This window comes from Corticium candelabrum, chromosome 19, assembly GCF_963422355.1.
Source record: "Corticium candelabrum chromosome 19, ooCorCand1.1, whole genome shotgun sequence".
Classification (NCBI taxonomy): Eukaryota; Metazoa; Porifera; class Homoscleromorpha; order Homosclerophorida; family Plakinidae; genus Corticium; species Corticium candelabrum.
The window spans coordinates 4,674,880-4,687,379 of NC_085103.1; the positions used below are offsets into that span (position 1 = coordinate 4,674,880).

The following is a 12,500-nucleotide window of genomic DNA, read 5'->3' on the forward strand; positions in this document are numbered from 1 at the left end:
TTTAGAATATGACTATCGCTTTATTGGAGCAGACATAGGTCCCAAACAGTTTAAGGAAATGAAGTGTGACCTTGTTTGTAACGGCATTGCGAGGGTGTCTATGCTGCTAGCGTTGTGGAGTGAGTTCCACCTTACTGCAGATCGTCATGTGGACGTGTTTATTAAGCTTTTTCTTGCTCTTGACCTTGCTTATCTGACTGGCTCATCAGATGTTGTAGTTCAGGAACTGTCAGACACTCTTGGTAGACACGAGATTACATCAACTCTGTCCATGTCTACAGACACCATCAGCACGACATCGGAATCATCTAAGCAAGCAAATCAGATGGACAGCTGCAAAGAACTGATTTGCAAGCTAAAACAAGATAATGTTGGCTTGTTGTTGCCATGGTTACTGAATGACGAGGAACCGAATGATGTGAGTCAACTTTGGTGTGCAGATGTAGCAGATGGAGTGATGCAAGTTGTGGTCGAATATTCATTTGCATATAATTGTCCTTTGGGTCTATTTGAACGACTGTCTGCTCGTTGTCATCGTCATCATCCTAATTATATTCGTCACTGGAGCAGTGGACTGCTGATGTGTTATGGTGCGGTGAGTTTGCTGTTTTGTTGCAGCAAGAATACTTCACCTGGCTTTCTACGTCTCAGTGCTAGAGTAGTCAAGTCACATCACAGTGTTGGCAGATTGTGGCATGTTCTTCTGCGTTGTGTGTCAGATGTGGAGGATCTTCTCCAGTCTGTTCCTGGTGTTCTTTTTGATCGATGCATCTGCAGTGAGAGTTTGACGACCACAAGTTCTCTTCCCAGTCAACCTAAGCATATTGTGCCTAATGAAAGATGGGGATCATTTGCAGTAGAAACTGTAATGGGAAAGTACAGTCCCGAGATGAAAAAGCATGTATCAGCTATAGTACAAGGTAAACAACAAATACAAATACATGTACTGTGTTTTGTTTGTACTTAGAATGTGGGTTTTATGTGTGTTTTGTATTTGTTTAGTGTGTCCAAGTGTAAAGGAAGGTATTCTTCTCTGTGATGTTGTTTCACCAGAATGTGGAACTCTAGTGGACCAAATGGATGTCCAACAGATAGCGTAAAGTTTTGTCAGCTTGGAGAGATGAGAACAGACAAGCTACAGTTGGTCAGTTGTTGTCTGCTTGTGATAAAGCTAAAGTGGGAGGAGCAGTGAGAAGAGGATTGGACAGTGATATACAACACTAAATATTTTATTTTATTTTATTTATTCTATAGGTAGTTTTTTAATGAACGTGATATCATATAATAAACTTGAAGTTGTGAATAAATTTGTATTGAAATGACTTGTATGTCTAGCGCGCGCTAGATATTTTAGTCTTGCGTAGCCAGACCCCACCGCTGCATCATACTTACCAAAGTCAACATGGCCAGGCATGCAATAGGTGGATATTGATGAGCCTGGTAAACTGTCTCTCATTCTACCATCTTGCTCAGCTAGGAAAATGTTTGCATGTCGAGACGTCGCAGCTAAATAATTTGTTTTTGTTATTATTATTTTAAATTTTATATCATCACATCAAAATAATTACGTTTGCTTAACATGTTATCTCGGCAATCTATTGGTGGGCATACACAGCTCTGAGGCGTTCAAACACAGCAGATAAGACAGGATTGCCACCGAGCTTAGATATCTCCTCTAATGCCCTGCAAAACAACAGACAACAACACAGTTTATCAAACAAATCTCAACAACAATAGATGCCATTATGGCTTGACTTATTTCTTATTTTTATTAATATTAATTAATTTTGTGTTAATGTCAAGTGTATGTACTATTGGTATACAAAAGCTGCTACTCATTTTTTGTTTATTAAATATAGTCAAAGTAACGTCCATAAAATCAAAACTAAATTTGACCAAAATACATAATTAATATATTTTAATCATAGAATAAAATTAACATATTTTTACCAATAACTAAAATTAATATATTTTGACTAAAATAAAATTAATATATTTTGCATTTAGATATTACAGTGATTAACAAATGTGATTAGATCATCAAACTAGGCAAGATAGTTGAGTAATCCTATAGCTAATGTGTTTGAGACTATTCAAGAGTAAACTCATCTTACTGTTCTTCTAGTGCAAAATGCACTTTCCTTGTGTATTCAAATGAATGTGCCTGTAAAGATAGATAAATAGATATATTGGTGAGAAGATGGTTGGTTGTGAAGTGATCGTTAGTTGAACCTTTTCTAGGTATTATATAAAGTATCACTTTACATCCACATCTTCTGTACGTTGTCTCAATACATCTGAAGAGAAGGCAACACATTGTACACACACACACACACACACACACACACACACACACACACACACACACACACACACACACACACACACACACACACACACACACACACACACACACACACACACACACACACACACACACACACACACACACACACACACACACACACACACACACACACCACTCACTTATTAATTGTGTGCTCTGCATATTGCTGTATACTCCATGAATAATCGCGAACGAAAACTTTCCTTCTGTGATGTCTTCACAGTAGCTCTTGATCTTTTCATACTAAACCCACACAATACACAGTAACAAACAGACAGCAATACTTCAGCTACTCTATCGGCTATTCACCTCAGATGAACACAAATTGGCAAAATCGTCTCGAATTTGAAACCAGAGCACGAGAACATCAAGCAATGGCTGAAAGTCACTGTTAACAAGACAAAAGTCTGATAACACAAATACTTTATAATAGTTTATTAATTTAAATTTTTATTGATTAAAATAATTTAAATTAAATTTAAATTAATTGATTTTATGAATTACTGGCAGATGGTCTGCATACATGTATGGCATGAATATTTTAATCGTAATTAAATTTAATACATTTTATTGATTAAAATAATTAAATTAGGAATTAATAATTTAATTCAATAATTTAAATTTAGAATAATTTAATTTTAATTTTAATTAATTGTATCCATAAATTACTGGCAGCTGGCATACATACATGTATGCATATGTATCAGAGTGGAATATAAGGCATAATTTTTGGTCAAACTTCGTGCTCTAGCAAGAGGTTGACTTGACTTTTAATTTTTGGCATTCATTCTTATTTAATTTCACAAAAAATTTGTAATTATTGATATCAACATTTAGTTCAATTTCTTTTTGTTGCATCATATTCACTACTGTATTTATTTGATATCAAAATATAAACATAAAATTTGGCTTGTTTGCTGTTGTTTGGCTACATTGTTATTGATCATGATGACCCGACGGGTTAGAGTAATGACATGAACTGATCAAGAGATGAGCAAACTAAATTTATTGCATGGATCTGATGGTAAGGAATCAATGAGCGACCCAAAAGTCCAGACATCTGATGGAAGCAGCAGGCAAGATCTAATAGAGTCGATGATGCCCAGATGTGTGAGTACAAAATGAGAATACGTAGATACCTGTTAGCAACAATGTAGTGCTATAATACAGTCAGTCATACCTACTCAGGACGTAAGACAACGACTCTTCCAAATCACATCATTAGCTAGCCACTACCTCCACTGCAGCTAGAGGAGACCTTGCAAGGTGTGCCCACGTGCAACTAGAAAGTAAATACGCCGACTCTGTAACTCGTGCTGTGTCTCTCCTGTGCCGTGAGAACAGAACCCACACTGACTACGAGTGAATTACGAGACCAAATAGTAAAGGTGGACACGCACGCAGTACTGCTGACACGCCCCTCCCCCGACGGTACCGCGTCCACTACTAGATTTACGTATACGTACTGTACCGGCAGAATAACCGCCAATTCAATACCAACTAACTTTACACAAGCAACTTACTGCACGATCGCGTGAATTACGTTTGTACTGTATCGTACCCTTTCTACAGAGTCTCTAATTAGCTAAGAATGCAACGACACGCAGCTAGAGATCCTCTAGTATCGGTATCGACATCTATTAGGGGTTTCGTTGAAGGACGCCCCCACACTACACGTACAACGCACGCACACACAATAAACAACGGATCCGAGTCAAAGACATCGTTTAGCACTCGGTAGGGGTCGATCGGTAGAGCGTGCGTTGAAAGAATGCTGTCACATGTTCGGCAAGATCGCTAGCGTTACGAGGTCGTGGAGGGCACAATCACGTTGGTGGTCGATGGTGCTTTGGAAATTCTCCTGGATCGTGAGAGCTGGCAGCGCCGACTAACTAAATTTCCGGACACGAACAACTTGGGGATTCCCCAACTAATTAACTGTAACCTATACCGCAGCGCGGCACGTACAGTATAGGCACATCGTATCAAATTGAGTCACGGGCTAAATTATTGTATTACATCATATTGGCGTATTGTATATGATATTGTAGATGCTATTAGAAGGTAGTTGTAAGGTGATCGTAGTAGCGCCAAGAGTCATGTAGTTGCTGCCAACGGCCGTTGACTGTTTCTGAGTAAATGTTATCAAAACTAAATCTCAACGTACAAAATGTACAAAATCTAGACATGAAGTACAACTTGCAGTTGGGCCTATCGTACTCCTACATCTACAGTAACGACGCTGTCATGCACTTCGAGTTACTAGTAGCTGTCTGAAGCGGCGTACGGGTGCAGAAACGCGGTAGAGGAAACGTGCTGATGTGATTAGCAGAAACCGCGCCTAGTTTAATTGAATCAATGTATCAGCACGCGTTGGAATACACCCCTACGTCGTCCAATGGACTCGCTACCGCGTACGCTACTACTCGTTCTTTCAACTTTCTTTTTCTGATGTACTCAAATTATTTGAAAGAACGGACGAGCGTTCAATTTCTGTTAGTTCAAATCCGACCATCGGTTCATATACACAACTACGTCCGCTTTCTCGTCGGCAAAGCAATTTCTAATATTCTGAACCTACAAATTTACAAATTTGAAATAATAAAATTTGAAATTTTGATTTTTTAAAAATTTAAATTTGAAAATGTAATGCAAATTTTTAAAAAATAAAAACGTTATGTAAAAAAATTAGAAATTAGAAATTTAAAATTAAAAAATTAAAATTTGAAAATTTAAAATTTGAAATGACCGAAAGACCCACTGACCATACTACGTAGCTACTAGTAACTCATGTGTATCTCTTGTGATAACCCATATACGAGAAACACTAATTACAACGAACCTTTTGATATAGAGATGAAACACGTCGATTACAGTTGGCCGCACCGGTGGCGTAGTAATTATAATTCAATTATCAAATGAAGAGCGGCGATCACTGGGTAATAGACATCAGAAACATGCGGCAAAACGAATAGACGCTCATTGTGTAGCTAGCTGTAGTGAAAAAATGATAAATCTAACCTTGAGAGCAAGACATTAGAGCTCCTTTACGGCATGTCTATAGTTGCGTTTCTAAAGTTTGACATCTTGTCCGAACGTTCTTCTTCGTGATCGGACAAACAACAAAAGTGTTCGGAAATGTCCGATGTCCGACCGCTATTTCGAGCACTGTGTGTGTGTGTGTGTGTGTGTGTGTGTGTGTGTGTGTGTGTGTGTGTGTGTGTGTGTGCCTGGGTGCACGTGTTTGTGCAAGTTTGTTTGCATACACATTGCAACACTTTAATTGTTGTTGCCAGGAATTTAGAAAAATGTTGAAAAAGAGGTGAAGCCGATATTGATGATGTTTTATGCTCCCTGTAAGTTTTTTAGATAACATGATGAGTTTGTCTTTAATGTTGGTGTTTCATTGTGATTGCAGGGCGTGGTGTGTGTAAGAGGTTGAAGCTGGAATACACGTCTGCGGCTACAGAGTTGAAGGATAAAGCTGTAGGTTGATAGTAGTGAGACATGCATCTCTCCAATACAACAGTCTAGTGTATTGTGAGATGCATCCCTTCAATACAATAGTCATATTGGAGAAGCACACAATAATGTAAATGCTTTACATTATTGGTGGCAGGTACTGGCAGGGATGGACGTCACTACAATGGAAGGTCGTGATGTCATCCATGAATTCAACATCACAGGCTATCCAACAATTGTCTATTGTGAGTAAGACTCTTGATTACAAAAACAGCTATTCTTCTCACCATGCACTCGAATATTTAGGAAAGGCGAGAAAATGTTTGATTACGGAGGAGGAAGAACAAAAGATGAGATCATCAAGTGGATGAACAAGTGACTAATACATTTGAGTCACATTTATAGATCTTAACATATTGTTGGTTGTATTAGTCGTGAGGCTCCTGCAGATGAGCCACAAGAGTCGTCATGGAGTGATGAAGAGAACGATGTAATGCATCTGACGGATGAAACATTTGGTGACACTTTGGCTGATACGAGTTCTCTACTGGTGATGTTTTATGCTCCGTGTAAGAATGTGTTAATTATCAGTGATGTTGTGTGTGTGGTGTCTAAGTTGTCGCAATGTCGCCAATTTGACGACAGACTTTCAATTTTGGCGACAAAGACGTGAATTCTAGGCGGCAGACGTATAGAACTTTGAAGTGACTCAGACTAGCTCACCTTTAGGCGGCAGGCACCTGTTGCCAGAAGACTCCTGACTCCAGTAGTCTAGTTTTTGTGTGGTTATTCTGCTGAGAGTGGTCTGGCCACATCAGCATAATCTAATAAGGCGCAATGGACTTTTAGCAAACAAGGTGCCAATTGATATGGACATGTTGAGCGCTATTATTTTATCCGTCTAGAGGCCATACTGTTTCCTTCACGTGCTCTGTTCTAAAAGTAATGTGGTAGCATGTGCATGCAGTACAGCAGCTGAGCTAAATTAGTAAATGTTAGAAGTTTCAGTACACTAGCCCCTAGTAGAGAAAATGAACTTTGTAGTAGAATGTCATAGGGAACTGCATGCATGGCCATTGGTCTTGAAAAGAGATCTGTTTATAAGTTCCCTTTTGTGAACTTTGTGTGAGTATTAGAAGATATCCAAACAAAAGTGAAGCGTTGCTCTGATCACATGACCTCAACAAAGCTCAGATTAGTACTCGCTTAGCCATTTGGTGCCAATGTCCATTCTGTCGGCAGAACTTGCCAATTTATGGATGACAGATCTCAAAACATTTGACACCTGTGTGTGTGTGTGCGTGTGTGTGTGTGTGTGTGTGTGTGTGTGTGTGTGTGTGTGTGTGTGTGTGTGTGTGTGTGTGTGTGTGTGTGTGTGTGTGTGTGTGTGTGTGTGTGTGTGTGTGTGTGTGTGTGTAAAGTATTGATTTTTAGGGTGTAGCCATTGCAAGAAAATGAAACCTGAATACGAACAAGCAGCAGCTACACTGAGCAGCTTAGCAGAGTTTACAGAGGCAACCACATCTACCAACGCAACCATAGGACCGCCAGACGTTGACAAGATCACGACCGGAAATCATCTCACAGATGAACAATCAAGACGACTACAACATTTGCTTTGTAAGTATCAGACCGTGTTTGCTTACGATGGAAATGAAGGACGAACGTCTACCATTGAGCACACAATTAAGCTGACAGATGACACACCAGTGGCTTCTAGATACCGGCGCACCCCGAGCGGGTGGAGACATGAGATCGAAAGTGAAGTTCAAAGGTTACGGAATAACGGTGTTATCAGATCGTCAACGTCCTCATATGCGGCTCCAATTTGTCCCGTAAAGAAGAAGGACGGGACTATGCGCCTCTGCATTGACTATCGCCAATTAAACGCACGTACTAAGAGCGATGCGTTTCCCACGGGCAACGTATTGGACGTTATCGACAACATGGCTGGCGCGCGATACTTCAGCACAATTGATCTTGCACAAGGCTATCACCAGGTACCAGTCGCTGAGGCCGACAGAGAGAAAACCGCTTTCCGTACTTCATCCGGTCTCTGGGAATTTCCTCGGATGCCGTTCGGGTTGAAAGGAGCGCCCGCGACCTTTTGTAGGCTGATGGCCCGTGTTCTCGGACATATGTCGCCAACGCATTTGGCGCTCTATATGGACGACATTTGCGTTATTTCTGCTACGTTCGACTCTCATCTGGAACGCCTCGAGGCTACGTTCAAAAATCTTTTGGCCCACGGTCTCCGCATCAAAGCACATAAATGCAGTTTCGCTATGGCGGAAGTCATCTTCTGTGGACACAAACTTAGCGCCGAGGGGATACAACCTTCCAGCACTAAACTGGACGCCATCAGCAGGTTGCCCGTTCCATCCACACCTACCGAAGTCAAAACTTTTCTCGGGGCGACAGGATGGTACAGAAAGTTTATTAGGAACTACGCCACGACAGCTACCCCTCTCACAAAACTAACACATGCGGGAGTAGCATTCAATTGGACGCACGAGTGCCAAACAGCGTTCGAAACATTAAAACTACAATTGATGAAGTCACCGTTGCTAAGTCACATTCGTCCGGTCGGCACTCTCATTCTGACAACGGATGCCTCTACCGTTGGTCTGGGTGCAGAACTCGCTCAGGAGACACACGAAGGGACACATCCTGTCGCATTTTTTAGCAGAGCTATGACTAAAACGGAATGGAATTACTCGACATACGACCGCGAATTGCTCGCTATAGTATCAGCTATTCGGTACTTTCGCCACCACCTGCTCGGCAGGCGGTTTGTGCTACGGACTGACCACAGACCATTGCAATATTTTCCCGTCACCCGAGACCCTTGGGGTAGACGCGCCCGATGGCTTGCGGAACTACAGCTGTATGATTTCAGCATCCAGTACGTTGAAGGTACCCAGAATTGCGTCGCAGATGCGTTGAGCCGTTTGGGCTTTGCAAAGGAACCCACTGACACAATTGCCAACGTCACAAGTCACGACAAGTCATCACAATTTTTGGAAGACGACATTCGGATTGCCCAAGCAGCAGACTCTGATATCGCGGTAGTCATTAGACTTCTCCAGTCTCGTCGTCTTCCGTCAGCCGACGCCTCCCCTAGTGTGAAAAGTTTTCTGCGACATGATCTTTATCTTGAAGAAGACATCGTTTGGCGCAAGGCGCACGACTCGAGACAGTTGGTCGTACCACTCTCGCTTGTACCACGAGTCTTACAAGTGGCGCACGATGACCCTACGGCAGGACACCAGGGAGCCAACAAAACCCTCGACAGGCTACTCGCACGTTTTTGGTGGCCTACAGTGCGCCAGGATGTTGCTGCATATACCCAGTCGTGCCACCGTTGCTGAGAACGCAACCATCCGACTGCTGCAGCTAAAGCTCCGCTTTGCCAACGCCCTCGCCCTTCTCGTCCGTTCGATATCGTGGAGACAGATATTAAAGGGCCATTGCCACTGTCTTCAGACGGATACCGCTACATTCTAGTCTTCCAAGATGCTTTCAGCAAGTATGCGGAAATGACACCTATTGCAACCGCGTCGGCCCACACCGTTAGCACCAAATTGAGAGAGTGGATCGGACGCTACGGCATCCCGCGTACCATCCATTCCGACCAAGGTGCTTGCTATACGAGCACGACGTTTAACGAATTGTGTGCTAAGTATGGGATCCGGCACACTGTCTCTTCAGCCTACCACCCGCAAGCTAATGGCTCAGTTGAGCGGTTGAACCGTTCTCTAGGAACAACTCTGGCAAAAGTCGTTCACCGCTCTCAAACCGACTGGCCAGATCGACTACCAGACGTGCAGTTGGCATACAACTCTGCCAAGCATGACACGATTAATGCGTCTCCAATTCGCATCATTTTTAAACAGGGAGCCCGCACAATGACAGATTCCTTGACGGACCATCTCCAATCCACACCGCAAGCAGATATACAGCAATCACAAGAACAAAACGGTTCCTCTTCACATCCCCAACCGACAGATACATTACAGTGCACACAAGAACTATATGACCGCGTCGCAGACCATCTTAATATCGCCACCTTTAATCAACAAACGCGGTACAACCAGAGCACACACCACACGCCATACGGCCCTGGCGACCACGTATGGCTCTACCAGCCACGTGTCCCTCGCGGCAAGGCGCGTACACTAACACCGTATTGGACTGGACCTTACGTTATTGTGAAGCGTTGCTCAGAGGTCACTTATGTAATTCGTAAGTTAGGCGACAGAAAAGAAAACATCGCTCACTACAACCGTATGAAGCCTTATACACATCGTCGTCCACCAGTGCCTCCCGGAAACACGCAGCCACGCAGTCCACCTACAAGCTCACCACCTACCAGCGTTGATAAGGCGCAAGAGAACCAGAGCGAATCGGAGTGGACGACTGCGGACGAAGCGACACCATCTACCGATGACGAACAACAACTGCGCGAACGACGCAATGCGGATCGCCCACGACGCCAGCCCAGAATGCCAATACGTCTCGACGATTATATCATAGACACTGATATGACTTAACGTAATTAATTATTATGGACAGATTGAGTTGAGTTATATAACGTTGCGTTGTACTTTTTAGTCTAGAGTACCATTGAGAGACGTCTGGACCTGCTCTCATTTAAGGGGGGAGTAGTGTAAGGGTACGCGAGGTGATACGGGGAATTGGTGTTGAGTTAGCTTTGAGCGTGAACATGTCTAACAGTACTTCTACCGTTACATAAGGCAGCGAAGCCAAATTTCAGGAAGCTGCTGAGTTGATGGTTGAGAAGAAGAAAGTAGCATTTGCTGCTGTAGACTGCACATATCCCAGTAATTGAAATCTGTGTACTCAAGAAGGAGTTGAAGGGTGAGATGTTTTAGTCTTGACACACACACACACACACACACACACACACACACACACACACACACACACACACACACACACACACACACACACACACACACACACACACACACACACACACACACACACACACACACACACACACACACACACACACACACACACACACACACACACACACACACACACACATGCATGCATGAACCTTCATAGTATTGTGTGTGTGTGTGTGTGTGTGTGTGTGTGTGTGTGTGTGTGTGTGTGTGTGTGTGTGTGTGTGTGTGTGTGTGTGTGTACGCCATACTAAACATTCTTGTCCGCTGATCATGAACGAAAACTTTGCCAACACATTTTGTTATCTTGTAGGTATCCAACAATCAAGTACTACAATTATGGCAAGAAGGGTGAGAGATATGCGGGTGGACGTGAGACTGACGATTTCGTTCAGTTCATGGAGAATCCAGATGAGCCACCGACTGCTTCACCACCTTCATGAACCCGAGTGGAGTGATGAGCCAAGTAGTGTGGAACATCTAACTGATGACTCATTTGATATGTTTGTTGATCAGCACGACTCGGTATTGGTCATGTTTTATGCACCTTGTGAGTCGTTTAGTGTGTTTTGGTCGTGTGGATTTGGTGTGTGATTGGGCTTGTTAGGGTGTGGACACTGCAAGGCGATGAAGCCAGCGTATGGTGATGCGGCCAAGCAGATGCACGACTCTGGGGTTGGTGATCTTGCCTGCTTATTGGGCTGGATAGAAATGGAGGAGCAGACAGACAGACAGACAGACAGTTGAGGGAGATGCAGAGCTATTGGTGCAGCAGGTGCAGCTTCTTTTGGAAAACATGAAGACTAGATTCTGCTTAGAACTGATGTGAAGAATTCATTTAATTCAGTAAGCCGGTCTCATTTGCTGAACCAAGTGCTTACTACGTTTCCTGATATTTACAATCACGCTGCACTAGTGTACTCTGACATCAACCCACTAATCTATCTTCAGAGATCTCATCCGGTTATTCTCAGCTGTCAAGAAGGTGTGCACTAGGGATCGAGACCCACTTGGTTCTGCTTTGTTTTCAATTGCAATGCAACCGATTTTGGAAGATCTACAGTCTCACAACAAAGAAGTAACAATTCTGGCTTACCTGGAAGACGTTTATCTTCTTGGCAGTTTTGATCGAGTATTTCATGTCTTTGCAAGGCCGAGATCTGCTTTCAGCAACATTAATTTCATGATTGAGAAGAAGAAATGTGAGATATAAGTGTGTGCCTGTGGGAAAAATTAGACTCATATACCTAATAGACAGACAGACAGACAGACGGACAACAGATCGAGATAAAGACAAACAAACAGACAGACAGACAGACAGACAGACAGCCAAAAAGACAGACACACGAAGAGACAGAGAGAGAGACAGACCGACCGACAGACACACAGACGAGAGACAGACAAACAGACTGACAGACAGACAGACAAACAAAGAGACGGACAAGCATACATACAGACAAACAGACTGACAGACAGACAAACAAAGAGACAGACAAACAGACAGACAAAGAGACAGACAGACTAAGGTCGCTGGACAATATTTAGCCTGTACTAGCAGTAATTGCAGTATGCAAATATATGAAAGACAGACAAAGAGACAGACAGACAGACAGACGGACGGATGGACAGATGGATTGATAGGCAAACAGACAATCGTACTACTATAATGTTTTCTTAGCATTATGGTATATTGGCTGCTGTTGACTGCACCAAACAATGCAAACTGGCTGACAGGTTTGAGATTAAGGGATTCACCA

The 12,500-nt window shown here is 42.8% G+C and overlaps 2 protein-coding genes and 2 long non-coding RNA genes across 4 annotated transcripts in view; 3 read left to right on the top strand and 1 right to left on the bottom strand.

Annotated features, from left to right (window-relative positions):
- Nucleotides 1-1,296, top strand: part of LOC134194757 (malignant fibrous histiocytoma-amplified sequence 1 homolog) — a 5,388-nt gene extending 4,092 nt beyond the window's left edge. The window contains exons 2-3 of the mRNA XM_062663712.1: nt 1-920; nt 1,003-1,296. The exon at nt 1-920 is cut by the window's left edge and continues 1,141 nt beyond it. Coding sequence (XP_062519696.1) covers nt 1-920; nt 1,003-1,100 — 1,018 coding nt within the window. The 3' untranslated portion in view covers nt 1,101-1,296. The remainder of the gene's footprint in view (nt 921-1,002) is intronic.
- A 217-nt stretch (nt 1,297-1,513) lies between these two features.
- On the bottom strand, nt 1,514-2,297 carry LOC134195185 (uncharacterized). Its single transcript, XR_009972339.1, has 3 exons — nt 2,233-2,297; nt 2,115-2,164; nt 1,514-1,683 (listed from the first exon to the last, which is right to left on the bottom strand). It is a non-coding gene; the product is annotated as an uncharacterized LOC134195185 (long non-coding RNA).
- Nucleotides 2,298-5,687: 3,390 nt separating this feature from the next.
- Nucleotides 5,688-6,448, top strand: LOC134194629 (protein disulfide-isomerase A5-like). The gene is made up of 6 exons (XM_062663571.1): nt 5,688-5,703; nt 5,766-5,833; nt 5,967-6,058; nt 6,116-6,184; nt 6,242-6,378; nt 6,426-6,448. The coding sequence occupies exons 1-6, from the start codon at nt 5,688-5,690 to the stop codon at nt 6,446-6,448; spliced, it is 405 nt and encodes a 134-aa protein (XP_062519555.1).
- Nucleotides 6,449-10,562: 4,114 nt separating this feature from the next.
- On the top strand, nt 10,563-11,481 carry LOC134194832 (uncharacterized). Its single transcript, XR_009972253.1, has 3 exons — nt 10,563-10,690; nt 11,057-11,293; nt 11,351-11,481. It is a non-coding gene; the product is annotated as an uncharacterized LOC134194832 (long non-coding RNA).
- Nucleotides 11,482-12,500: the final 1,019 nt, after the last annotated feature.